Genomic DNA, 27,994 nt, shown 5'->3' with positions numbered 1-27,994 from the left:
TCAAAATTGTACGTAAACACAGAATATGAGTCTCTACATATTACATGTCCAATATTAAGTCTTATGAAATGTATTTTCCTTGATTGCATAAATTAGGATATATGAGATGTACTCACTTTAAACTTTGAATTCCCATCTAGTTTGCAGATATTTTTCTTTCCTTGTTCAGACCTATGATTATCAAGTAATAATTTGAGGCCCATTTTATCTTTCTGCAATACATGATCATATCCAAACAGATACTCCCTGAAGTGTCTGGAGTACAAATCTCATTTTCTGTGTATTAAAAACAGTAGGGAATCTCAAATCAGCTCGCTAAATAGCTTTCCTGCAACACCTTATTAAGAAAGTGAAAACTAATATAATTGCCATTTTGCTGTTCCAAAAGCGTTAAATCTGGCAGCCACTGAATTCCAAGCTTATTATGTTTGTACATGAAGGACATTTGAAGGTGAAATGAGAATAAACTTCATTTTATTAAAATGTGCGTTAAATTGACTAGAATGTGTGTTTCAGGGAGTGGTGTAGCACTTTGCACATGGTACTCAAGATCTGGTGGGAGAAAAGGAATTGATTAATTAGACCAAAATGTTTAAGACAAATAAATCTGAAGTTTGATGATTTACAGTTCAAGAAAAACTGTGGTGTACACTTACCAGTTTTAAGATTAATTTCACATACAGCTAGAGTCCTCTTGTAAACAAATCAATGTATTACATTATTATTCACAGATCTGTTCTGTACCTGCTTTTCATTTCATGTCAAGTGATCTGATAGGACACAGCATTAGAAATACCCTTGGGACAGTCACTTTATCTCTGTATGCTTATGTTTATCTTCTTTGTAAGTTTTGACAAGGTTTTTCTGTCCTTTTTAAGTGTTTTGAAATCTAGAGGAATAACAGTTGTAGCTGTGTGCAGCTGTGGGCTTGTGCAGTCTGTACTCTCAGTGTAGTAGTTGAATATTATGGGTATTTTTAAAGAAACATTGTTCACTTTCTTTAAAACTTCCAAGAGTTGTCAGTTTTACAAACTGTATTTTTGCAAGAAAAAGATAACATTACTGATCACAGGGTGGGAAGGGAGGGGGTTGTCCTCATAAGTGCAAGCCAGCAAAAATATTCAATATTCCTTGAATATCAAGGTCTTAATTCTTCATTTGTTCTGGCTACAGAAGGAGTTGGCATTAACTTAAATGTTTTAAAGAGTAGGCACATAAAGTACATACGTGAATATGTGCCAGGACATCTTCAGCTGTAAAATAACAGTTGCTTTTGACAGCTGTGTTTGAAGTGTCCACCTGAAAAATTCATGCTGGTTTATTATTGTATTCTGCTCATCTTTCTCTTTCCTTGTTACTATCATAAATCTACCTGGAATGGAAGACAAAGCCAGAGAAGTTAATGTGTGCAGAATTTATAGCCTAACAATCAGAATTTGCCAAGACTGGACAACATGAAAGTAAATGTGTAAATTAGAATTGGGCTGCACTTAAAAAAAATTAATAATTCATTTCAGTGTGCCTGTAAGAGGACAGAAGAATCATTTATGGGATCGCTTAAAGGGTGGTAGGGGAAGATCTGGTTTTTGTTTTGGTATTGCTGCCAAATATAATTCACACTCTTATTTCAACACAGAATTCTTTTAAAAATTAAAGGAATAACCTTGATAATTATTTGAAAAAAAAAAAAAAAGGAAATTATTTTTCTCAAAATATTATTGACAGATCTGTGTGGAAGCATATATTAAGCCGTGCCTAATATCGTTGATATTAGTCATCATCATTTTGAAACTGAAATACACAAGCAACTATAATTCAGTTATAAGAAAACTTATGACTAAGAAAATCAGTTACAGAGTACTGAACGTAATAGAAAATATTACTTTAATTTGAGCTGCATTTTATATTCTTGTAAAAAAAGGGTCAGCATGAGTGAAGGTTTCTACATAGCATGTAAATAGGGACTGTTCATATGCTGCTGCTGTATAGGTGTGTACAAACATACTACACACATATGCCCACACAAATACATTGATTTTGTATGAAATCACTCTGTGATTTAAATTCATCAGTAACTGATAATGAAAAACTGAGATGCTCACCAGTTCCTCAGAAAGCAAGCACTCTGTGCCTTATAGACTAAAGCCTGCCCTGAATTAGTCAAGAAGCAAGAAATGTCCTATACCAGGATAATTACATCATCAAATGTGCTAGGCTACAAACCATGGAAGTCCTTCCCTACTGGACTTTGAAATAAGTTTCTTTTTTTGTCAAACATTTCTTAACTGTATTCCATTATACCTGTCAATCTAGGTCATCAGAAGTGGTAAACACCAGTGACCTGTCAGGAAATTTCTCTCTAACATCTGTTCTGGCTTCTATGCTGTGGAGTGCAGGAAAACACAATTTGGTTTGTAGGAATTACAAAATATGTAGATTGAAAGGATTCTCCAGTATAATGAAGTATTTATTGTGTTTCTTACCATTTAATGTCTGAAAGAAATAACATAATTTACTAAGTTAGTCGTGTTTTTTTTTTGTTTGTTTTTTTTTTTTTCTTTTCGTATTTGCTGTACAGTAGCAAATGAAAAATTCGTAAAGCTCACTAGAAAAATCTTAAGTGATCAGTGTGCAGGGCACAGTGTATAGGTAGGTACATAATACATAGTGTACATCAAAATCCACCAGTTTTGTTTTCTATGAATGTTTTACTCTTGATTGCACAAGATCAAATGAAATAGTACCTGTTTGAAAAATGAGTGTTCTTAAGCAGTATTGCTTTTACAAGCAGCAATCTTTTGCCAGAGTTTTTAAGAATGTATCTCAAATATATCTGTGTTTGAATGAACTGTTTCTGTGGAAGCCTCACAGTTGGACTGTATTCTACTCCTTAATGAGTTACTCTATATTTATTCTGAAAGTAGCTTGAAGCCTCGAAAAATAAATTGGAATTACTGTTTTCACTTCAAAACTGTGAAGCCTAAAAGCCCATGAAAAAGTTGCAACAAAATTAAGCACAAAATAGTCGGTGAATGAATGCAACTTGGAAAGATTTTTACAGTAGCCTCGATGTGCCTGGCAAGATTTGTTTCTGGCATATTTTTGTTGTTGTTGTTTTAACTTGCTAATGTTGTTATTGAAATAGTAATTATTTCGCTATTGAAATAGTAATTATTTTGTTGTTGTTGTATTTTACACATGCATTTTTCTTCTCAGTTTGCTTTTTTCCCCCATTTAAGATTCCAGAGGCTTATTTTATTAGAGATCCTCATACTTTCCTCCTTACAAAGGACTTTATTAAGGTATATGTGTTCTTTTTAGTGAAAAAAAAAAAAAATCTCTCTCAAGACCTGAACTGCATGTCCTCACAGGTTAACATTTTCACATATAATGGCAGTTACTGGAAATGAGACTGGTTAGTTGGGTAACTGAAGCATGCTTGAAAGCAGAAGCAGAGCTTGTCTACAAAATACTAACACTTGGCTGAGTCTGCAGCCTGGGAGGAGAGCACCGGGTGAATTTTCTGGACTTTTTTCATGGCTGACTTGGGATATGCCTGCACTGTCACAGAGTGTGTTGACCTCTCTCCTTGATGCATATTGCTCATGACAGTCCCTCTCCCTTCCCCGCAGGCCATGGAGGCGCAGATCCAGAACTTTGGACAGACGCCATCGCAGTTGCTCATTGAGCCCCATCCACCTCGGAGCTCCGCCATGCACCTGGTGAGACATAGCTGCTGGCCGGGAATTCATTCCCTTTGAACCCAAGGATTCTTTATAGGTCATCAAATACCCATTTAAGCAACACTTTAATGCCCTCCGTTGCCCATACAGCTGTACTTTCTTCTTGTGGTGGAAACAGCTCACAGTGCTTTAGCAGAGAAAGGTGGAATTTGAGTAGGTTTAGCTTCCTTTAGTACTGACTTTCCTGTTTAATACAGTGTTAAAAGGCCCTATCTTCATAAACATACACTTCATAAATACATATTTACATTCTTATTTCTGCAAGTAATGGGAATGACTGCAGGCTTTTCTTACAGTGAGCATGTTTTGTTTTGTTTTGTTTTGTTTTGTTTTGTTTTAAAGGAGACATTGTTAGGGAATGATTTATGAACAATACCTGCTTGACAGAAATGGAGTAATGTAGTTCAGATTGTGCTGGAATCCTCCTGTCTGTTCCCTTGGAAGAATACAGTACATATTTCTAATTTCAATTTGAACTTCAAAATTCATTCCCAACACACTTGCATGTGCTTCATGTGAATAATTATACAAAATAGTCAGACTGAAGGAGACAGATCTCTGCCCCTCAGTGCTTTTGATTAAATGCTTAAAGCTAGATATTTTATTTTAAGCTTTGTAAATGAAGAGTAATACATACAGTAATTTCAATTGTTTCATCTATCTACAAGGAAATCTCTCTCTCTGCTTGCAAACTATCATAGTGGGAATTGATCTGGAAATGTTAGCTATGTTATTACGATATGTAGATGTCAAATGTGCATTATATTTTCCATAGATTTAAGATTTTTATTTATAGATAATATATGTTGAATAACAATTTAAAGTGATAAACAAAAAGGACTATTTGAACTTATAAAAATAATTCTATTTGTTATAACAATGGTTGAAAACACTAACATTAAAAACAGTACTTTGTATAATCTCACATGATAACAGTGCTACTGTCTGTGAAAAGAACACGTCTCCTGTAGAATCATCAAAATGATTTATAATTGCTTAGACTCCCTAATAAGTATAAGGTTTTCACAGAATTAAAGTGTCTGCTAATGTCTGGAAATGGTGCATTTCGTATCGAGAATTCATTAAGAAAAAATTAAATATCTGAAAAAAAAATCTAAATCTGAAAATTTGAGTCCCTCTTAAAATTTCCTTTTTCAACCACTGTAGGTAATAGCATTTATATTTATGATTTACCAATAGATGAACTGACTCTTTTATTTGGCTCATATCTCTGTTATATGGATACTAACTGTTGTTTCATTTTATATTCAATTTTATATTAATTAATGCTAACAGTCATTTTGTGTCCTGTAATGATAACCTGGTGGACCCTTACCATCCCTATTCTCTACTTGTCCTCATGTAATGATCCAATGTTAGCTTCTGATCTTGCTCTCCTCCATCACTAGTGTAGATGCACAGGTAGCGTTGTTTTCCCTGTATGTGCACATGCTTGCCTACTCGTTTTTTTAACCTCGTTTTCCCTCAGACCTCCTCACTAATTGTGTTATCCCTTCTGTTTTCTTCTGCTCTCTTCTCCTTTCTACTCAACAGTGTTTCCTTCCACAGAGCCCCCTCATGTTTAAAGATCAGATGCAGCAGGATGTCATAATGGTGCTGAAGTTTCCATCAAATTCCCCCGTCACACACGTGGCAGCCAACACGCTGCCCCACCTGACCATTCCTGCCGTGGTGACTGTCACCTGCAGCAGGCTGTTTGCAGTCAACCGGTGGCACAACACAGTAGGTAGGTTCTCACAGGTGCCTTTCATTCAAAAGGAAAGATCTTACCGCTGCAGCTTTTAATTTTGAGTGGAGGTCAGCTAGATGTGGGTTAATCTCACTCACTTGCCTGTTCACAAATACATAGAAAACTTACCGTTTATTCTAGCGTCTGTCAAATAATCAAAGCTTCCGTTTTCTCTGGTGTCATTCCTGGAAACACTCTCCCTAACAGCAGCACATCACCATGGCAGCTAATCGTTTTGTGGTTACATCGGGATCAGCCTTTGATATAAAGTTTTTCAGAAGAGTGCTGCTGTTCTTGACACAGCCTATATTAATATGTCCCACGTTTCAGGAATCCATACTGGCATGTTACAGAGTGTACATCACTGTCTGCTGCTGGAGAGAGATTTCAGGCCTTTCCCTGGGTTAATGTGGGACCCAAAGCAAGCCTAAGTGGTCAGACACTGAACTATTCTGAAGAGAAGTTTCTTCTTTCCCCCTCAAAAGTCCATTCACTGGGGTCATCCCAAATTTCCTTTCCAGTCCATCTGCTCAGCCTTCCATTTGCCCCTAGGACTGTCCTGCCTCCTCATCTAGAGATGCAAGTGCTGAGGTTGTCCCAGGCATTGCTTAAAAGGGGTAGGGCTATGAGTTGCTGCCTACTCAGGAATGAACCGGTTTCATTTTCTAAGCTAGCGTTCTGCTCTGACAGCACTTATGCTGAAGCACGTGGAAACTTTTGAACATTTCTTATCATCTGAGAAAAACAAGAAGCTGCCTCATATTTAAGAGTGTGACTCAGGAGCTGGTTCGCAAGCTTTGTCAGGATAGGGAAAAAAAAAAAAATCTTCCCCTCTTCCAGCACAGCAGAACCCCTGGACAGAAGTAGGCCATTCTGGAGGGGAAATTGTAAGATTTATCTATTTCTGGTAGAAATAAATGATTTTGAGATTATCTAGGGATATCACTGCCTTAAATGTAAGCATCTCAGTAAATAATTAAAGTCAGGTGAAATAGATCCCACCTTTTTTTGCACAATGCTGGCCAAGGTCTGGTAGTGTTACAAGTCATATTTAGAGGAATGAATGGGAATTCTCTTACAGGGATGCATTAGAGGAATTATCCAGGCAAGTAAAGTTACTAACACTCTAAACTCTTGAGTAGTAATATAAGCTTTAATGTGAATTTTATTCTGACTTTTTAAATAATTTTAGCATGGATATTAAAATTTCACATGTATTCAGAATGTTCCTATTATTTTTTTTCCAACAAACTTTGCATGGTGGTTTAGAGAATACAACAGGAACAGAACAGAAGAGGATATCTGATTACCTTTCACAGATCCATGAATTTTTGATAACTCCACCAGGTGCAACTTCATGTTTTACCCATTTCTTTAAAAATAAAAGGAAAAACTAAGAAAAAAAAATTAACATAGTTGTCCTCAACAGAAGAACACAAAGTCAAAACCGTTTCAGAAGTACAGAAGCTGCCCACTAGCATTTTGGTACTCTTTTGACTAGCATTGTTTGTCTAATCTTTAATTAGTTCCCCTTTTTTTTTCAGGGATGCTGCCAAAGTATGCTGTATGCATCATCACTAACATCTCCTCTATTTGAGGAGGCTCATTTAATACTTTCCAATCCACTTTCTCATCCAGACTACTGCGTGAGGGATCGCCCAAATTCCTACCCATACTTTATTGTGAGGGAGTCAAGGTCACCGAGACTGTAGTGCTCTGAATTTCAAGAGTTTCCTTAGCAACTGTTGTTTAGGGAAGCCATCTACTTTAGTAGAAGTTGTGTTGGCCTTTACGATGCATGTGACTTGGGTTTTAGTTTTTCAGATATAATTTGGAAAACACAAGTCACGTTGAAAAAATGCAGAATTCACGTCATGAACTAAATTTCACACCATTTGAAAAGCTCTGGTATAAATTTAAAAGAGAGGAATACTTTCTGAATATATTGTAATAAGAAGAGACAGGAAAGCAAAGCTGTTTGGAAAATCAAAATTAGTTCTGGTGATGTTCTTAACTTTTACATCTCACTTGGCAAAGTCTTTTATTTTGCAAGAGACTGTTCCAGGATAGGGTATCAGTTTTCTAGTATTACCATAATATTATTTTAATAAGTCACAACTCTAGCATAAAGGACAAGTTCGCCTACAGAAATCTATACACAAGCCACTGTTACTGTTGTAGGATGTAGTATGTAGAGCTTTAAGAGTTTGTACACAGACAAAGGCATTTACAGGCCCATCCCACAGTAGAATTAAATGAGTCTAAGCAAGTACCAGTAAAGATCTGTTCCAAGCTGGTTAGGTTTTGAAAGAAGAGAGAAATGAGGGAAGGAGAAAGGGAAGTTTGAGGAGGGGTGTTTTAGTAGAAAATAAAAATTATTACTGAATACAGGGGTTGTTGGTGGAGAGTTCCCGATGTGTAATGTAACACAGAAACTTTTGCAACTAGTAAAAGTTGTGCTCATTGGCATTTTTGTTCACCCAGAGTCAGGAGACCATATATTTTTCAAACCTATATTAGGGTTTATCCACTCAAGTGCCCTCACACTGCAATTCTTTCTAACTTGGAATCCAGAGAGACATCATATAAAATACAGCACTTCACCTCATCTTCAAACTCATCAGAGATAATTATCTTTGATCTACTGAAAGCAGTAGAGCTAGAAATATGAACTAAACAGCACGAGGACCAAGAACATTACAATTTCAATCACCAGTTTGTACTTGGAATTTGTTATCTAGAACTCTGCATCTCTCCTTATGGAGGATATTCTTGTGCAACATGGCAGTTCTTGACAAAAATTTTTGACCATTGTGACTCATACAATGGGGAAAGTCTTCAGAAGAGCCAGATCAACGCTCTATTTTCTTGAGAGCACATAACACTAAATATGTAGCCCCTGGTTCATTTATGAAAAGCTTAAGGACTGCTCAGGATAGAACTAGTAAGAATAATTACAGCAAATTTACTGTAGCCCACAATTTCCCAGTAAAAAACACTAGATAAATCTATGAAAAGGTCCAAGTTTCTGTCACATAGATTTCACTATGTAAGAAACTCATAACACAATTTAAACCAGTTATTTTTCTTTTCTGTGCTCTTATTAGATCTTACCCAGTGTTCCAATGTAACAAAATGATCTTGGACTATTTTAAATTATTTATTTAATGAATATTAGTATCTGCAGAAATCATAATGAAATTAGCATTCATAAACCTAAAATTTCTATTACATAACCAAAGAGTAAACAAATCCATATTTCTGTGGCATAGAGGAAGGGAACTTAAAAGATTCATACAACAAGAAATAATAAGAAGCTACATATTTATTTGGATATATAATCCCACAATGCAGTTTTAAACCTAGAAAAATCATACAAAAAAATCAGGCAACAAGATCGCTTGATTGCCTGTGTGCTTTATCTTTCTTTCATGTTTAGGCCTTCGGGGAGCCCCAGGATACTCTTTGGATCAAGCCCACCATCTTCCAATTGAAATGGATCCATTGATCGGTATGTCAAGATGAAAATGTAGCAATATATTTGAAAATGGTATTTTCAAGAATTATTGATTAAGCTATATTTGTATATTATGCTTCATTTAACGTGGAAGATAGGAAAATATTTATTCTTGTCAGTCCCAGAAAACTAAAAGCATTAACTATTGATGCTGAATGAATTACATGAGTGCTATTTATTATTAATATCACCAGCAATTGGTATTTAAGAAACAACCAATTAAGTCAAATACATTGTCAGCCCATATTTATAATTCTGTTCTCTTATCAGGTCACATTAATAAAATAAAATATGAGGGTCTGGTAGAGTTCACAGATTGACATTTCTTACAACAACTACGTATATCAGTGCAGATGTAGACTTCTTTATTTCCATTCATTATTGGGATTATTTTTTTAAATAGGGATTACTAAACTAATAAAGAAAAGATCAGATTTTAAATTGTTGTATGATTGTATCTGTTAAATCTAAAAATATTTGAGAAAATTAAATATTTTTAGAAATAAGAAACAGCCAAAATTATTAGAGTGTTATTAAGAGACATTACTGGCCTTATAATTGGCAATATTTCTCTTTAATTGCAACTGTTTGCTTTGTCTTTTTTTTTTCTTTTTCTTAGTAGGTATATCTTTTGAGACAGAAATTGTGGATAGAGAAGGTTCTTAGAGCCAATTTTGAAGCATCAGTGAGAAAAAAAAAATGTATTTTTAAACATCTCCAGATGAAAAGTTCCTTTTTCCACCTGTCAATATCTGGGGTTGAAAGATTTATATACATACAAGTAGCTCAGGAGATTTAACTTTCTCCTTCTGTATGCTTCATTTGCTCATATATAATGACAATGGTTTTCTCTTCAGATTTTCCTCTCAAAAGCTAGGGAACAACTATTGCACCTACCTGTTCTGGAAATCTGAGTAATTTATCTTTCAGTGGATGGCCACAGAGGGTCTGGTAATTTACATTTGTGCTCTTGGAATGTACATAAATATGGCAGTAACTTCTATAAGCAAATTTAAAATAGTTGGGGGGGTTGGGGGGTTGTTTGGTTGGTTGTTGAGTCTGTTATTTCATGCAATTGAGAGCAATTTATATATAATAACCAAAAACCAGGGACAAAAGAAATTTCAGAGTATTATATGCATAAAGTCATGTTCCTATGGTAGGAGGAAACATGTCTGTCAGAGTGAGTTGTATCTCAGCTAACTTCAGTTATCTGAAGTTGGTTGTCAAGATTCCCCTCCATAGCTACTGTAGGAAGAGAAACTTTCCTCTGGAGTTGTCTGGCCCTGGGACAGCTATTACAGCATGAAATGACTTGCCATGTGAAATGATATCTCTCTCTACAATGAGTATAGAAGGAGTGTAGGTAATTAACTTAGATTATATACTGAAGTCTTATAAAGCTAAGATTCAATGAGAAGGAACATACCTTTACTGTATTTCCAAATCCTGCCTGTAGTGTCATGAAAAGCAAAGAGTACTTTAGTTGATTACTCCCAGTCACTCCTAACAGATCCACTTGACATACAGGGTGGTTGGATTCTGTAGGAACCATTCATTTTCCCTTTGTCTGTGTTAATTTCCAAGTGGCATTACCTATTTTAACACTACTGTCCATGGCCTGGCTCCTTCTTTGGTGAGTAGACGAGAAGAGTGATTAAAATGCACATTAGATTTAAACAGCTTCATTGGCTGAATCCTTATCTTTGTCTTTGATCCGGTTAAGTGGCTGCAGGTATAGGGGATGTAAGTGTCACGCAACACAAGCTGGGGTATTTTCTGTAGACAAGGTACCAACTGACAAGAATTGAGTCTGCTGTATTGTTTGCATTGACTTGGTAATTTAAATGGACTTCCATCACTTTCCTGTAGTTCAATTTGTTTTTGAAGAGTTCTTCATCAGAGCACTTAAAATATTGCCACATATTATACAGTGAATCAGGCAGTTTATAAGAAATTGTCATCACCTGTAAAATCCTTTGTCTTATTCAAAAGGAAACCAAGAATCTCACAATGATTTTGTATTTCTGACATCCATATAGACAGCTCTAAATGTTCATATTCAAAATGCTTACTCAACAACAAATTCACAGTTCATTGAAAGTTAAATGTATTCATTTTCTCCTGTAAGTGGATGACAGGAAGGTGTTGGAATGGCTTGCTTGTAAAATGTGTTTTGCATTTCGTTACAGCCAATAACTCTGGTGTGAACAAACGGCAGATCACAGACCTGGTGGATCAGAGCATCCAGATCAATGCACATTGCTTCGTGGTCACAGCAGATAATCGCTACATTCTTATCTGTGGTTTCTGGGACAAGAGTTTTCGAGTTTATTCTACAGAAACAGGTGACCCTGAATACAACCACCTGTTTCTTCTTAGGTCACAAAGTGGAGGATTGTCATAATACTACCATATCTAATGCCTGTGCTTACCCCTCAATAAATGATGAAGAGCAGTTTGTTAATCCTTCATTATTATCTGAGCATAATAGCTTTAGGATGCTATTTTTCCTCTTTTTTTTTTCCTCTTTTTTTTCCTCTTTTTTTTTTTTCTTTTTTTTTTTTTTTTTTTTAAGATGAAAGATTTAATAGGGAACAGAAAGGCAAGCAATTTTCTTAGTGGAAATTTTTCAAACCCCAGTTATATTCAAATGCACTGATTATATCAAAAGGGTCAACCAAAACTTTAGTTACAATATTTTAATGGCTGTATTGGTTTTACCTCTATTTATTTTATTCCCTAAGAAAGGAAGTTGCATAGCCTCCACTGGGAGCTGTTCCTTTGTCCAATGGCTTAGCCTAATATTCAATATATTGCTAAAAACTGGTTTCAATATTGGAAAGAAAGAGATAATGATGGAAAAGTTCATATACTGTCTTATTCATTCATGAAGCTCACAATAATATGCTAACACCATTGCTTAAATACTGATGGAGCAGTAACTCTACTTAATATTCAGCGGCTGCAGCACTGACTTGATTTTCAGAGATAATGCTTAGACAGTGGATTGACACAGGGCACAGACCTCAAAAGGAGTAGAAAAAGAGAAAAAAAATAAGTTTTCTTGTCTTAAAAATAAGTCTTTGTGATTTTTTAATCTTGTAACATGTAGTGAACTCTAAGAGATATGAGGCAAAAATTAAATTTGAACAGAATTTTTATTAATAAATGGGTTATGCAAAAATGCAAATGTTCAGAAAACCTGAATTTTTATCACTTTGCATTCTCACCAGGAAAATTAACTCAGATTGTCTTCGGCCACTGGGATGTCGTTACTTGCCTTGCCAGATCAGAGTCCTATATTGGTGGTGATTGCTACATCGTGTCTGGGTCTCGTGATGCTACCTTGCTGCTTTGGTACTGGAGTGGCCGACATCATATTATAGGTGACAATCCAAATAGCAGTAAGTACATCCTGCAAAAAACTCCTTCTTGAGAGCTCCTCTGCCATGCCTATTCATTTTTGGAGTTCCTTCTATTAAGTTCAAAAGATACTACCAAACAAATCAACTATTTGACTTACAGGTTGAAAGTTGGAATAAGAAGAGTGCCACATGCTAAGCAATTCATAGAGTACTAGCCAAAACGAATGTTTAAACAGTTTGTGCGTGGTGACAAATAATAATATGAGTAATTGCTAAATTCATAATTGCTTATCACTTATAGCATCATGTCATCATGAACTAGAACAAGATGGTTATGGCCTTTAAGTGACAGAATGTATATCACCATATTTTGATTTTTCTTTACCCAGAAATACTTTTTTGGCATTTCAATGTATTCCGTTTGTACTACAGCATGCTATATCAGCTGCTTGCCTTTTCAAAAAAGGAATGTCTCACATGCCTTGGAATTAAATGTCTCTTTGAGAAAGGTCTTTCTATAGTAAGCAAACCTTTGAAGAAGCAATGTGACTGAATAAAAATAGAAAAACAATGAAATGTTGGAAAGAGTTTGCATTTCATTTGCAGGAGACTAATAGTGCTTTGCAGAGTGAATGGAACGCAATAATAATGATATTAAGTCATACAGGATACTTAGAGATGCATATTTAGAAGGCTACTTATAGAAGTACACTACTAATTTACACGGACCCTTCATCCAAGCCAGAAATGTAACCACAGTTAAAGACAAGAGCACCTTTTGTCCTGTCTTGTACACCAAATTTATCCACATTTTTCATTTAAATCAGAGTTTCTGAATTCTAAAAATTATTTTCAGCACAATGATATTGCCTCTTTAGATAAGCATAGAAGAATCCATCACCATCATTTTTGATCTCTGGTTCAAGTACTGACTGGAGGCAGTTGTAGACCTGTCAGTTACAGACATCTAAGGGAAAGTATTTCTTCACATGAATATTTCACAGAAAGTTTTTATTTATGTGTCACAAAATAATTATTTTTTTAATTTGGCAGCAGCATTTTTATTTTTTATCTTTTCATTTTCTTCCATTTATCTGTAACCAGACCAAAAGAGAGACAAGTAAAAGCCTTGCTTTCTCACTTGACTTTCTTTTGCTTTTATAACAGCAAGAAAATGGAGGCAAAAAATACATAAATTTTTGTTGCCATAAAAATTTCTTTAACATATGTACGTTCCATGGCTTATTTAGCATTTAATTCTCAGACAGAGAGAAATTCAGTCTGAAGAGGAATTTCATTTCAATGCCCTCCATTTAGCTTGATGCCATTTTGCTTATTTGAATGCCTGTGTGATTCATATCAAGTATTAGTAATTTCTGTAGTAAGAGTCAGAAAAAAAAAAGAGCTTTCTTCTTTCACTGAAGAAAATATCTGAATATCTGAATATCCTTTTCACTGAAGAAAAGACTTCTCCTTTACCTCCTTTTATTATGTGGGGCTGAGACAGCCTTGCCATTAGCATCTCCCTACTAGCTGATACAAATCTCTCCACTTTTTTTGCATATTATTTTATTTCAGATACCTTTTTGTCATGGTGAACATATCTGAATATGAGAAGGTGGTACATTCTGGAATCTCGAGTTTAATATCGTAACGGTGTAGGTTTGGAAGTGATTTAGAGAACTTGTAATTTTATGAAAAGAAAGAATAATCAGTCAGCTGACAGAAGTTAGTGAAAACAAAACCAATTGTATGTTTTGCTCTCTATCACTATGTCTATATGGGTAAGACACTTTTTTCTGAAGAAAAGGATTTATACCCAGATTAATGGGAGACTATGCTGCAGGTAGTCATGTCCAGGAATATGTAATCTCACAGGCGCAGGTATCAGCACTCATGAAGATTTAACAGCCAAGTTTGTTGTGATAACTTCCAAATATATCAGTTAGATTACTTACTACTGGTGTTGAAAACATGTTGAAGACTCATGCTGAAGAATAGGGTTTTCAACACTGTTATTGCTATCTATACTCATTGGATTAAAATTAACATGGGTATGTACTAGTACTGTATTATAACCAGAACTTCATGTGTTGTAAACATATCCTTATCAACAGACATTTTGACTTTCCATGAGCATACACTAGTAAGATCACAGTAGTGATTATATGCATGAAGGGCCTTCTGCATTTTAAAACTTCTACAGTTTCTAAATCTTTCTGCTAAAGTAATGACTACCAAGCCCTGTTCCATACCATGAACAGAAATGATAGCTTGTTGTATGACTGATTCCCCATATAAAGCCAATTCCCATATTCATCTAGTGAAAGATGTACCTACCCATGGCAGGGGGTGAGGCCTAGATGACCTTTAAAAGTCCCTTCCAACCCAAACCATTCTATGATTCTGTGATATTAATTTTCAGGAGTGAAGCATTCTCAACAATCCTTTCAAAGATAGGTTTAAAGTTTTTCATAGGTTAAGCCACTGAAGTAGTTTTATAAAGAAACATTTCCTAATCTATTCTTCCTCAGTATTTACTGGTAGAAGATTAGGACTTATCTTGTAGGAAAAATGAAAGTGAGATGTTCACTGTAGGTCAAATCCAATTAGTTAACATCTTTAGAATGAATTTCCAGAAAGATGTAGATGATATTTTCAGGGAAAAAAAAAAAAAAAAAAAAGGAAGGATTAGTTTCTTAAAAGCTGTCATCTGGAGACACAGATAAGGTATTTTATATCACAGACTGTAAGAAGGTGGAGAATTCAAAGAAAAATGTCAGATATAGTAATTATCTGGGTTAGGTGCTTGACTCTATAATGATCTTTTAAGCTGAAAGACAGTTAATTATCGATTTCAGCTTCAGTGCATCCAATTACTAAAAGGAACTTTAGTTGTTTCAGAAAATGTTGGGGGGGGGGGTTGTGGGGGTGAAGCAATCCCCCAGTCCTAAGTGGTTTGTATAGTTTAACATTCGTATGGAAAATATATGTACTATTTCGGTAGAAAACATAGCTATCACAATCGTTTATTGTGGAACACCCTGGGGCAAAAAATAGTCAGAATAAACTCCTTGACAATTCTACTAAAATTCTATACTCCATAATCCATGAGTTTGAATCATTCTCTACTAAACAACACATATGTCAAGAATCCAACCTGCCGGACTCACATAGAGCTCTCTGGGGAGCAACCTGTGCTGGCTTGTGCTCAGGGGGTGACCCAAGCTGTGCCTGTGGGGAATACAGGACCAGCACTGATTTAAAGAGGAGAATAGAGAAAAACTATTGTTTGGATGAGACTCTTGCAAGTGGCTGCTCCAGCTCAGTTGTTGGAAACTTGCCTATGAGAGCATGGTGGGCTTCCTTATAATTTTAATAGATTTCTTTTCTAAACAATGCTTTTATTAAGTTATCACTTTTATTCTGCTTCACTATATATCAGAAAGGAGTTTCTGGTTCAGTTTACACTTGTCACAGTTATTTTACAGACTGTGAGAAGGGTGAAATTTTGCCAGATTTTAAATACAATGTTTTCCATGGACTAGCTTTCAAAAATAGGCTGCATAATAACCTTATGGTTAGAATGTTTGTCCAGGAAGTGAGAGACTAAGTTCTTAGCCTCCAGAGACAGGAGGAATTCAAACCCACATTCCCATATTCACAAGCATATGCTGACTATCAGACTATAAATTAATGTGGGAGTGGGCCCCTGTGAACCTTCAGCTTTGATAGAAAGCAAATTTTTTTTCTCTACTTCTGTTTATGGGCGTTCTATGACATAATGTTTGGATGAAAATAGAGATAAATCAAGAAATCATGAACCAAAACTGCATACCTTCAATAACAGTATGTAGGGTGAATCTTCCTAGTTGTCCTTTCTCTGGTCCAACCAAAATTGGCTTCATGGCTATATAAGCTTCATGGCTAAGCACCAAAAGCAGTGATAGAAAATGTCATTTTCTAGCATAGACGAGAGACTGATGCCTGGAGATGCTCCCGGAAAGATATGGCATGAATTCCCATAGAATGAGGGGGAGCTGGATGCAGTTTTTTATGTTTTTACATATGTTTAAGCCTCCTCTTATTTCTTTAGTGTTACTTAGGTAAGTACCACCACTGGGACAAACACTGAATTGAATGAAGCTTAGTCATCCTGCCAGGGTCAGATAACTACTTTCTAAGCCAAAACTGGCCATCTGAAATAGGTAATCTGAATCTGCACCTTATTAAGTTGATGATAATATAAATCTACTGTAGTTGAGAGAAGAGTGAAAGGAATCTGTTTTCTCTTAGGAAGACACAGCACATACAAAGGACATCGTTTACTTATTTTAATTCTTTTAAATGATCTGGCAAATGTAAATCTTTGCAGTTCTAAGAGGTTGAATAGAAAAATTATTGGTATGTAGTTTGACGATTTGCGTTTTGATATTTTTTTTCTCTTGTGATATGTAGGGATTTGTTTTTGCTGAATGCTAATTTGTATAAAAATTTATTCTCACATAGCAACTGTATTAGTCATCATAAAAAGGAGCAAAGAGAATACATGATATGCCCTGGAGTTCAACATGTATCGTTATAGTTGTTTTATTTTTATACTTTATGATTGCTTTATTGAATGTCTCTTTGAAACAAGTGACATTGAAAATGAGAATTATCTCAGAGTCTTTGAACAGATACCAAAGTAGATGACAGAATTGCAGAAAAGTGAGGGACAGATGCTTTCATCTGAAACAGACACAAATTCAGAAACTAATTTGGAAGTGATAAAAATTAATTTGCACACTTTAATTGGAATCAGACTTCTGCATGAAAGAAAAGAAGGAGGGTAGGCAGCTTGTGCTAAAAGTTGATTGAATTTTTTGTCAGGTAAGTATGTTGGACTTGGCCGCTTATCCTCTTGAGCCTCTCTGTGCAATATATTACGTTCACCCTCTGACTGGTGTTCTTTAAAAGGATCAATGCTATTCCTGTTGTGTCCCTAGAGCCTGAAATTTCATTGATCTTAGGACTTGACATTTCTCATTACCTATTGTAGCTTCTGAGAGGATGGTCACAAGAGGTGTGAGAGTTAACCCTCCTTTTTCTATCTAGAGCTGTGCTGACCATAGTAAAATACTCTCTCTCAACCGAAAGCTTGGTTTGCACAGAATTATAACATAATCCTCAGAGGTGCTAACTATTCGTCCTCTCCCAGGAAATGTATTTGTGTATATGTGAAAGGGAGGGTAAGTGTTCCAATTAAGGATCTTTGTCAAGTTAGCTTGCACTATTTTTTTTTTTAATCTATCACAAAGAATACTGTTTTTTTGTTCATTTTAGACGTAACACGGTTATAACAATTTAACATTGTGAATGCTGATGATTTTGTGAGCTTGTATCTTGAAAGAGTATTTATTTCAAACTCTGAATATTCAATGTATTATTTTATATCCCTCCACATATATACCCTGTAACATGGACTAGTTTAACCTTGACAGGGCAGCAGTTTAAAAATAGCCATCAGTGTCTTTTGTACCAAGTGGGCTGGATGGCTGTCTAAAGGTCCTGCTCAAGCATATTAGCACATATGCAATCTGCTTTGCATATTTAAAGAGTTATTGCAACACTTGTCTGTGCAATTTACGTGCTAATTTTTAAAATACAGTATCTTGGCACAATTTTGCCAGAGTAGAAGCTCTTTGAAAAATAGTGCCTAATTTGTACTGGCACTGTCCCTACTCTGCTAGCCAAAGACATCTCTCCTAAGACTGCTACACAAAGGCAAGTAAGCCAATAATACACCTGAACTAATGCAGTTATATTTAGCATTTTATCAACAGGTGTCTGTGCCCATGTTTTGCAACATACCCCATGGGAGCAGTATAGCACAGGGCAGTTTAGTGACTTGCCAAAGATCTTGAACCTATTTAGTGGAAGAAATTGTGAATTTGCAAAACCTTACTCTTCTCTCATCCACTGTACCTTTCCATTTGGGGTCAGGATAGCTGCAAGATACCTAAAAGTCCACTCAGCTTGGTCAATTGTTATTATTAGGTATATAAAATGCTACTGACATTCCTCAGCAAATAAACCAATGCTGCCAGAGGTAAGAATATTTTGAATATATGAATATTTTTCTCTAAGCAAACTTTCTTTAAAAAATATCACTCCCTCACGTTGCGGACATTTTTGTTGACTATTTCATATTTTGAAGTCTTATTTATTGGATGTAGCCTTATCTTTTCACCAAATCCCGTGCATGTTTTTTTTCTGACAGTAAAAATTCAAGTATTACATTATTGCACACTTCCATGAAAGTCATAGTATTTTCTAAGATTTTGTTTTCTGAAGAGTATCCCCTCAAAAGTGTTAACAGAAAAAAAAAAAAACTTTGTATCATAAGGATTTTATTTTCAACAAATAATTCAGTTATAACCTTGTACTTTCTTCCGTGAAAGTCAGAGATCAAATGGAAGCTGGAATTTACCTTGTGGTCTCATATTTCTTTAAGTAGAAGCCCCTCATATGTGTTCCCATTGCAAACAGTACATAATTCCTGGAAATGTACAATATGAAAAAAATGATGACACTGTCCGTTCTTTTTCTTTTTTCTTTTTCTTTTTCTTTTTCTTTTTCTTTTTCTTTTTCTTTTTCTTTTTCTTTTTCTTTTTCTTTTTCTTTTTCTTTTTCTTTTTCTTTTTCTTTTTCTTTTTCTTTTTCTTTTTCTTTTTCTTTTTCTTTTTCTTTTTCTTTTTCTTTTTCTTTTTCTTTTTCTTTTTCTTTTTCTTTTTCTTTTTCTTTTTCTTTTTCTTTTTCTTTTTCTTTTTCTTTTTCTTTTTCTTTTTCTTTTTCTTTTTCTTTTTCTTTTTCTTTTTCTTTTTCCTTTTCTTTTTCTTTTTCTTTTTCTTTTTCCTTTTCTTTTTCTTTTTCTTTTTCTTTTTCTTTTTCTTTTTCTTTTTCTTTTTCTTTTTCCTTTTCTTTTTCTTTTTCTTTTTCTTTTTCTTTTTCTTTTTCTTTTTCTTTTTCTTTTTCTTTTTCTTTTTCTTTTTCTTTTTCTTTTTCTTTTTCTTTTTCTTTTTCTTTTTCTTTTTCTTTTTCTTTTTCTTTTTCTTTTTCTTTTTCTTTTTCTTTTTTTCTTTTTCTTTTTTTTCTTACCTTGTGAAAGCACTGTTACATTGTAATACCTTACAATGGTATTAAACGTGTTTTTCAGAGAGAAGGAAAGATTTAAAAGTATTTTGTTTTGGACTTTGTAGAAGAATTTTCTTGTTTAGAAATACATCACAGATATGTTTTTTCCTTCTGCCATCTAGTAATTTGGTTCAGAGCTGCTCCATTGGGGAAATTACAGGGGATTTACAGTGATGTTATTTCAGTTCATAGGTAGGATGTTTTCACCTGCAGTTCCCTCAGAGCTACATCCTCTGACCTCTGGCTGCATCAATCAGATATGATGTGACAGTGACAGAATATTTTGCTAGATTTTGAATGATTCTTGGAGTTACATCTTCTGTCCTTAGCAATAAAATGTAATGTGATTGAGGCCCTCTCCCCCATGCCACAGCTTTTCCTACAGAAAGAGTCATTGAATATTTTTTCTTTGAGCTCTAAAGGGAAAAATCCTAGTTTCAATTAGTGCCTGACTATTACTTCTAATAATGATTTTCTGCTATTATTAATTTGCATTTACTGAAAACCACGACTTTAGATAAGGGCAGTTTTTTCTTGTAAGTATTTCCGTTTGTAAGGTAAAATGTCAATTAACGTGCTAATTTTTCAGATTCTGCCATTCTACAGTTCCATGATTTTATAGTATTTTCCTAGGAAACGGTGAGGAAAATGTTCTTCTAAAAATAGTATTTCCTTTTCTGCTTGAAAGTCTCTAACAATCAACTAATATCATTCACTGTTACTGGCAGACTGGTGGCACTACTGTGTGCATTTCTGTAAACAGAATTTAGGCCAAGGAAAACTTGAGCATAATTCCTTTTCTTTCCTGGAAGACATATAGAAGAAAAAAGAAAAGAGTGGGAAAATTCTAAAGATAGCTGTATATATATATATGTATATATGTGTATATATATATATACATATACTTTTCTATTAGGCCATTGGAGAAAAGAATACCTTAGAAGGAGACAGAGGATTCTGAACAGCAGCACTGATTCGGAAATTGTAAGAATCTAAGCTGCAAAATATAGCTATCTTTGATCAGATATACCTAATGTCTTTCTCTGTTTCTTCTAAAATCCGTCCTTCAATACCAGTAAAACTTAGATCAATTTACATTTTCTATTTCCAGATCAGAAAGATTTTTTTTCTTATGAGGTAAATTAAAGATTGGGAAACTAGGATTTAGTGAGGTAGCTGTTTTCATTAGAGACAGGAAAATTGTTGAAGTGTCTGTACAAAGCAATGATAAGACCAAGTAGATTGACCTATCTTGTATTATTAGGTACAAAAATGAAGTCTGTAAATCCATGTTTGGTAGTTCTCAACTGCTTCAGAAAGTGATAGTAAAACACATAGAACTATTAATTAAAATTTTGATAGCAGAAGTGTTTAGGATTAGTCAAGAAATACTGTAGATTCATTGTAAAATTTCGAGAACTATTATATACAGTTCTGGCTACCCACATGTTAAGAAAAAACTCAGAGCGCTACAGGAGCATAAGTGGGTTACCACAATGACTAAAAAGAGGCAAGCCTGTCACTTCAAAGAAGTTATAAGAGTTTGGTTTGTTTAATAAAGTCAAAAGGAAGGGCTAGGATGGCTAGTTTCTTCTATAAGAATGAGTGGAGAAAACATAAGCGAGAGGGAAGACCTGAAGCTAAAGGACAGTGCTGACATAAGAACAAAGAGATATAAGGTAGGCAAGAATAGATTCACACTGACAATCAGAATATTTCTGTCCTTCACAGTAGGAAAGTTCTGGAATATCCTTCCAAGTCACATAGCCAGCTAGCTGTTTCATTAATTTATTAACAGGTTTATATAGTGTGAGTGTCTGCAATAAAAAAGACTAAATTCAGTGACCCACAAAATTCTACTCAAGACCCATTCCTAAAGTATATCTTTCAGAAACCCTTGCACTATTGTTTAGATACTGCAGTAGCTCCCTTGATAATTTGTTTTAGTGTTTAACTGTTTTTGCAGGTAGGAAACTGCATTTTATGGCAGGGTTGAAATATGTGCAGCCATTCACCCACTGGACCCTGTTGTGCCATTAGCTGTAAGATAAATTTCTGAGCTATTGGACATCTTTTACGCCTTTAACTCCCTGGCTATGGCAGCCAAGTCACTGCTCTGCTGCCTGTGCAGTGAAGAGAGAAAACACCTTAAACTCTGTGCAACCTTCTATCCTACTCTCTATATCAGTTGTGTGACCTTTATTTGAGCTCATTTCTGAAAATGTGGGTACAATTTTCTTTCTAGTCTAAAGTAGTAAGATAATTCCTAATTCGTATTAGCTATTTTAGGGCATTGTATTGAAAGCTAATGTTGAGGCAGTTTTGCATTCTAACTTCTTAAGTCCATCTCTGTCTCAGTGCTTTCCAAACCAAAATAATGTCTCGAGTGAGCAGAGCTTGTGTTTGTCCAGCAGTGGCAACCTTCCACCTAACTGCATTAAAAATAAATAAAATAATTAAAATTCATTTGGCCATGTTATTATTTAACAAGACAATGCAGAGAATGCTATAATAATAGCTTTCTCTCTTCATTATGCAGTTGCCCATGAATCCTTGTATTAGCTGTATATTATTATATCTTACCAGAAAAGATTTTATATTATTCTGTAAAGTTACTGGCTAGTATTTGGCCAAGAATTAATTCCTGCCTCCCAGTGCAATACCCCAATATCCAGTATCCTAATACCTAGCTCCTAGTAGATACCGTCTTATGGACAAAAAATATTAAGATCTGTCAGTGAAGTCACTGCTGTACCATCCCTCCTGTCCTCAGGCAGTTCCACATAAAACAAGTTTAAATCAAAATCTTGTACTACTAAGTCAAATGTCTTAGAAAAAAAATACATGGAGGCCATTCTAAAATAGCCATCTTTATCAACTATACCTGTCATCCTGTCCAAAGCAGATAAGAAGCTTGCTTGACAAGACTCCCATTCCAGTACAGCATGGAGACTGGCATTAATGAGATTTTGGTGTTCAATTCTTTGTTGACTGAACTCTAGATTACTTGGTTTTTTATTTTGTGGGGGGTTAATGTTATGGTAATTCATCTGTAGTTTCCCAGATCATTTCTGAACTATACTGGCAGAGTGCCGGTCTTTTGGTATTTTCCAATTTTCTGTATTTCCTGTGTACGAAGAAAATATAACCATATGAAATCTCTGTTATCTAGCAGGTCACAAATTTTCTGTTACTACATAACTTTTCTTTGCCTGGCAAAGCGATATCAAATACTGAGCACTTCCTTACTGCATACAGGAATTTCACTGTTAAGATGTCAGCATCTGTTATTATTGGAAACAACAGAAATATTGCTATTTGTCACATAAATGCTCCATAAATGCCCACCTATTTGAATCCACAATAAAATATTTTTTCTCCTGTATGTATAAAATAAATGTTTTGAGAATAGTCTACCCTACTCTTTAGTAAAATTAAATGTGATAAAATTAGCATACGCACCTATAGTGATATGTATGAAATGATGTATATCCATAACCATCTTTAATTATATTTTTTATCTATAATCATTCAATGTGACTCTGAATCAATAATGTCTAGGCAACAGCTGTATCTTTCTAGTACAGTGCTGTTCCTCCTCTCTTCCCCCCTACAGCTTCATGAAAGAAATTACAAACATTAACATAAGAAAATCCTCAACTTATCCTACTCTTTAGGTTCCTAGAAGAAGGCTACAGATATACATGTTCAGTATCAGATATTTACATTACAGATGTGTTTAACACCACCACAGGTTGTGTTCCGTATGTGAAATTTAAAATTTCGGTATTTTTAGATCATAAAACAGCCATGTATTTTTTGTCATTCACGTATTGCAAACATCATGGACTCCATCATTTCTAAACAAAGGAGTTTGCTTTATGTTAGTGTATAACTTAATGGATTGGGAAGCTGCATATGTGAAACTTTATGATATCTGAATGTATTTTGTTCAAAAACCTAGGTATGAGATATTTAAACAGACTGTACTTTCCTTTGATGCTTACTGATTTAATGCAAATCAGAGCACAGTTCTTTTGTTGTTAAAAAAAAAAAAAAAAGTTTTGCATTTGTCTGTTGTTTCCTTTTTATTTTATTTTATTTTTTTAACAGGTGATTATCCAGCTCCTCGGGCTGTTTTGACTGGTCATGACCATGAAGTTGTCTGTGTGTCAGTCTGTGCAGAACTGGGACTTGTCATCAGTGGTGCTAAAGGTCAGAAATACTTTTATGATTTAAGACATAATATTTTTAGAGCCTTTCTTAATGGCACTTTTTGGTCTTCCTTCAAGAAAGATATACTTTAATTTTCCGAAGTCTCTTCTACCAAGATTTTCTGTAATTCTGGGGGAATCTGCAGCTGCTTCCTCTGAGCATTATTACTGTCTATCTGGACTTCAGATGCTTAGACACAAATTAAGTTGATTGCGCTTTCCAAGCACCACTACTACTATCCACAGATTTGGAAGAATTATATAATAATTTGTAACTAACTATCTTATTTTGAAGAAAATTCGTGATAGAGACCTGGATTTAGGGTAAGGCCAGCTCTAAAGTGTCCAAACTGATCTTAATTAAAGGGCAGTTTGTGCGACTGACTTCAGTCTCCTTGGCAAGGGAAGCAGAGACAATTTCCTTGTTTTGGAATCCATAGACCAGCATTTCACACAGCAGATTTTTTAGCGGATAGGTTTCCAAATAATCAGGAGTTTGCAGGTTTGTTATTACACTACTTGCATTAAAATTTTTGAGCCATCTGTTCACACACGGCTCATTATTTATTTATAGAATCCAGAGTACCCAACAGTTACTAATATAAATTTTCAAATTACCTTTATAAACCTGCAGCAGTCTCCTCTAGAACTCTGATCACCCATGTAAATAAAACACTCACATAAATGAGTGTTTTCTTAATCTTTCCTTATTCTATTTCTCACTTGTTCTGCCCAACTTTGTCTTTTCCCTTTAATTGCACATCCACTTTTCTTCCCCCAGTTCTCTCTCTCATTTAGGTTCTTTTCTTAATTTGGCAAACTTCATGTCTTTTCCTGTCATTCTTTCTTCTTTGGCTCCCTCTTCTCTAGAGTATAGCTCTTACTATCCTTTGAGCTATGTTATCTCTTCTCCTTATTTCCTTTTTTTTTTTTTACACTAACCTTACCATTCCTTAATGTTTTTCTTCCTTATATCTCTTCCTACTTCATTTTCACTCCACTCCTATATCCTTATCCAGCCACTTGCTTTCTCAGTTTACAGTGATATCTATTTTATATTTTATTTATAGAATCCTAGAATCACAGAATCATAGAATCATAGAAAAGTTTAGGTTGCAAGGACCTTAAAGACCATCTAGTTCCCACATCCTACCAGACCAGCTTGCCCAAAGCCCCATCCAACCTGGCCTTGAACACTTCCAGGGATGGGGCATCCACAGCTTCTGTGGGCAACCTGTTCCAGGGCCTCACCACCCTCTGTTTAAAAAGTTTCTTCTTAATGTCTAATCCAAACCTACCCTCTTTTAGTTTAAAGCTACTCCCCCTTGTTCTATCACTACACCCCTCGACAGAGTCCCTCACCAGCTTTCCTGTAGGCCTTCTTTAAGTACTGGAAGGCTGCTCTAAGGTCTCCCCAGTGCCTTCTCTTCTCCAGGCTGAACAACCCCAATTCTCTCAGACTCTCTTCATAGGAGAGAAGCTCCGTAAATCCCACTGAATGTCCTTACATTCCTTTTTAGAAAGGTTGCTGCTTCTGAGAGTAAGAAGGACATGATATTTGTACTGCCCCCTTTTGCTGACAGCTAAGCTCCTAGGTTATCATCTTTTATACTGACTCAGAACTCCACTTTTATTTTCAAAGCTGAGTATGAAACTTTTAGTAAAGGCATTTTTAACAGGCAATGCAAATGGGTCATTAACTTTCATAATGGCTTACTACATAGCAGTGGTAGGTGAAGTCAGGACACTTATGAAAAAAGTACATGGTGACTATGAACCCAGTTTTGTTTTGCAGCACTGCTATTTCTTTATCTTCTTAGGCAGCCTTATATGATTTTACTGCCAAAGTACCCTTTTCAACTATCTTGTAAATTTCCTCTTATCAAAATAGCTGGATGTGTACTCAGTTACCTTCTGCTTCATTAAGTATATGATGCTTTAGTAACATATTTTAAAGGTAAAGGCTGCAAGGGGACCAAAGATTTTTATGTCAAATCCAGAAGGTATTTGTAATGGATCCAGGGAGATGAAGACCTACTCTGTCAGATCCTGTCCCCTGAGTTACTCTTCTCATGTTCCTCCTTTACAAGCTCTATCCCGTATATAAATATATAAAGCCTTTTTTCCCTCCCTGTGCCACTTCATCACACCCACAGCCATCCAGACAACCTGCACTGAGGCAGGGAGACAGCACAAATAGGACTCCTCTCAGAAAATCCTGTGCCTCAGGTCAATGTTTGCATGTTCTTACCCAATAAAAACATAGAAAGAGTGGTTGCTCAATAGATTCCGGTCTTTATCCCAGAATCCTAAATTTGAGGATTTCTTTGTGCCTTTTAGTGCCCATGACCAATCAGCTGAGCCAAGGTAGTGGCAGTTTTGTTAGTGCACTTAAACATGAAGATATTACATTTTTATTTTTGAAAATCTAACATGGTAATTATTTTAAAGGTAGAGGCATCACTGGCATTTCAGTATTTCCAAAGCTAAAATTCAACATGATAAAATAAATCAATTCCATTGCAGTTGTATCCTGAAAACCCAGTCAGACTTGGAGTCTCTCTACATAAAGCTTGTTGCAAACACAAATGAGAATGTGCACTGAAGAGCTCACAGACAAGTGCACTGATGCTGTGATTTGTTCTACCTGGCCAAACCCAGCTGCAATGTGATCTTCAGAGAAGCTAGAATGGCTTAATGTGAGGTGGCTGAGTCTGCCAGTATGAATTTATTTTCAGGGTCATAAGCCAATTGTACAAGGAAGAGATTATTACGCTGTCCAGGAGTATCCTGTGATTCATAAAAGAAAATATTTAGTGTTTACCATGACTTTTTACATGTACCAGAGAACAGACCGTTTTTCTCAGTAGGATTACAGATCTCATTTTCAAAAGAGCATTCCCATAGATCTTGAAATGGAAATATCATAGTGTTGCATCTTAAAACGCACCTCATAGATTTCATAGCTGTGTTTTTCTTTCATCAGTAATAATAATAATGATAATTGGGCATTAAAATCTCATATTAAAATCTCTCTGGAGTAAATGCAGTTGTAGTGTGGTCTTACAGTCCCGATATCATAGTTACTCTGTTGGCTGTCAGATGACACCCATTGTTAAAGCAATTCAGGTCTGAAATCTATGCATGTAATACATTCACTGGGGGAGAGAACCTATAGGAACTGCCGTTGACTATAGGAGAAATATGCAGTGATATGATTACATGCCCTCTGGGAGTTGCTCGTAGTCACTGATAGGGCCCCATCTGTTTAATGTGAATGGGCAGGCTAAGGAGAGTTCATGTTCTTGGAGGAAAGCACTAAGACCAAGGCCTCTGAATGCTTGGGAAAAGGAAAATATATTTTAGAGGTAGATCAATGATAACTACTACCAGTTTAAGGAAATAATGAACTACCACTATTAGGCATGTTTTATCTATTTTTTCATCTGCTAGCTCTTGCATTGTCTTTTCTGTTGTCTATTTTAAATTCTTTAGGCTGGAATTGCCTCTTCTCATATCTATGCAGGACTAATATGATATAAATGTGTATTATGCGTTGCCTCTGTGCACGGAGTATATAGTTTGTATAAACAGCAAAAGCATGATATATTATGTTTTCATATGCAGAAGGTCCTTGTCTGGTACACACAATTACCGGAGATTTGCTGAGAGCCCTGGAAGGAACAGAAAACTGCTTGTATCCTCGCTTAATTTCAGTATCCAGTGAAGGTCACTGCATCATCTACTATGAACGAGGACGGTTCAGCAATTTCAGCATTAATGGCAAACTCTTAGCTCAGATGGAGATCAATGATTCAACCAGGGTAAATCTAAATGCAAACAAGTATTTGTTGAGTCTTGCCTTTATTTATTAAAACAAATTGAATTTATCTGCAGTGTATTTTAAAGGAAATCGTATATGTTAAGTTGCCACCTCCCAGTTAAGTTATATTCAAACACAAATCCTCTCATCTCCATCTCCAAATGCAAAACTGCACTTGAGCTTTTTCAGAGTAAATAAGAACAAATTGTTTATGGTCCCATACAATACATGGAACTTTTGTTTGAAATCAAATTTCAGTGGGAAATAGATCTTTAAAACAAAATACTCTGAAATGAGTCCATTCTTCATTTATTAGCCAAGACAGGAATTCATGCCTTCAGGGCTCTGCTCTGTCAAGAGCACTTGAAGCAGCATTAGAAATGCAGATTGCTGCTGTGCTTTA

The 27,994-nt window shown here is 35.3% G+C and overlaps 1 protein-coding gene across 11 annotated transcripts in view; it reads left to right on the top strand.

Annotated features, from left to right (window-relative positions):
* NBEA (neurobeachin) overlaps positions 1 to 27,994 on the top strand; it is a 521,005-nt gene that overhangs the window by 488,921 nt on the left and 4,090 nt on the right. For 7 of the 11 annotated variants that reach the window (XM_048081219.2, XM_048081215.2, XM_066989700.1 and 4 more), the window contains 7 exons: positions 3,633 to 3,722; positions 5,298 to 5,490; positions 8,933 to 9,004; positions 11,203 to 11,358; positions 12,247 to 12,417; positions 23,668 to 23,769; positions 27,396 to 27,592. In XM_048081219.2, coding sequence (XP_047937176.2) covers positions 3,633 to 3,722; positions 5,298 to 5,490; positions 8,933 to 9,004; positions 11,203 to 11,358; positions 12,247 to 12,417; positions 23,668 to 23,769; positions 27,396 to 27,592 — 981 coding nt within the window. Of the gene's footprint in view, positions 1 to 3,239; positions 3,576 to 3,632; positions 3,723 to 5,297; positions 5,491 to 8,932; positions 9,005 to 11,202; positions 11,359 to 12,246; positions 12,418 to 23,667; positions 23,770 to 27,395; positions 27,593 to 27,994 lie in introns of those variants that run through there. The other 4 variants (XM_048081218.2, XM_048081213.2, XM_066989702.1 and 1 more) reach the window with 3 other exon arrangements.

The sequence above is a fragment of the Anser cygnoides genome, chromosome 1, assembly GCF_040182565.1.
Source record: "Anser cygnoides isolate HZ-2024a breed goose chromosome 1, Taihu_goose_T2T_genome, whole genome shotgun sequence".
NCBI lineage: Eukaryota > Metazoa > Chordata > Aves > Anseriformes > Anatidae > Anser > Anser cygnoides.
This window is presented reverse-complemented; position numbering and strand designations above follow the sequence as displayed.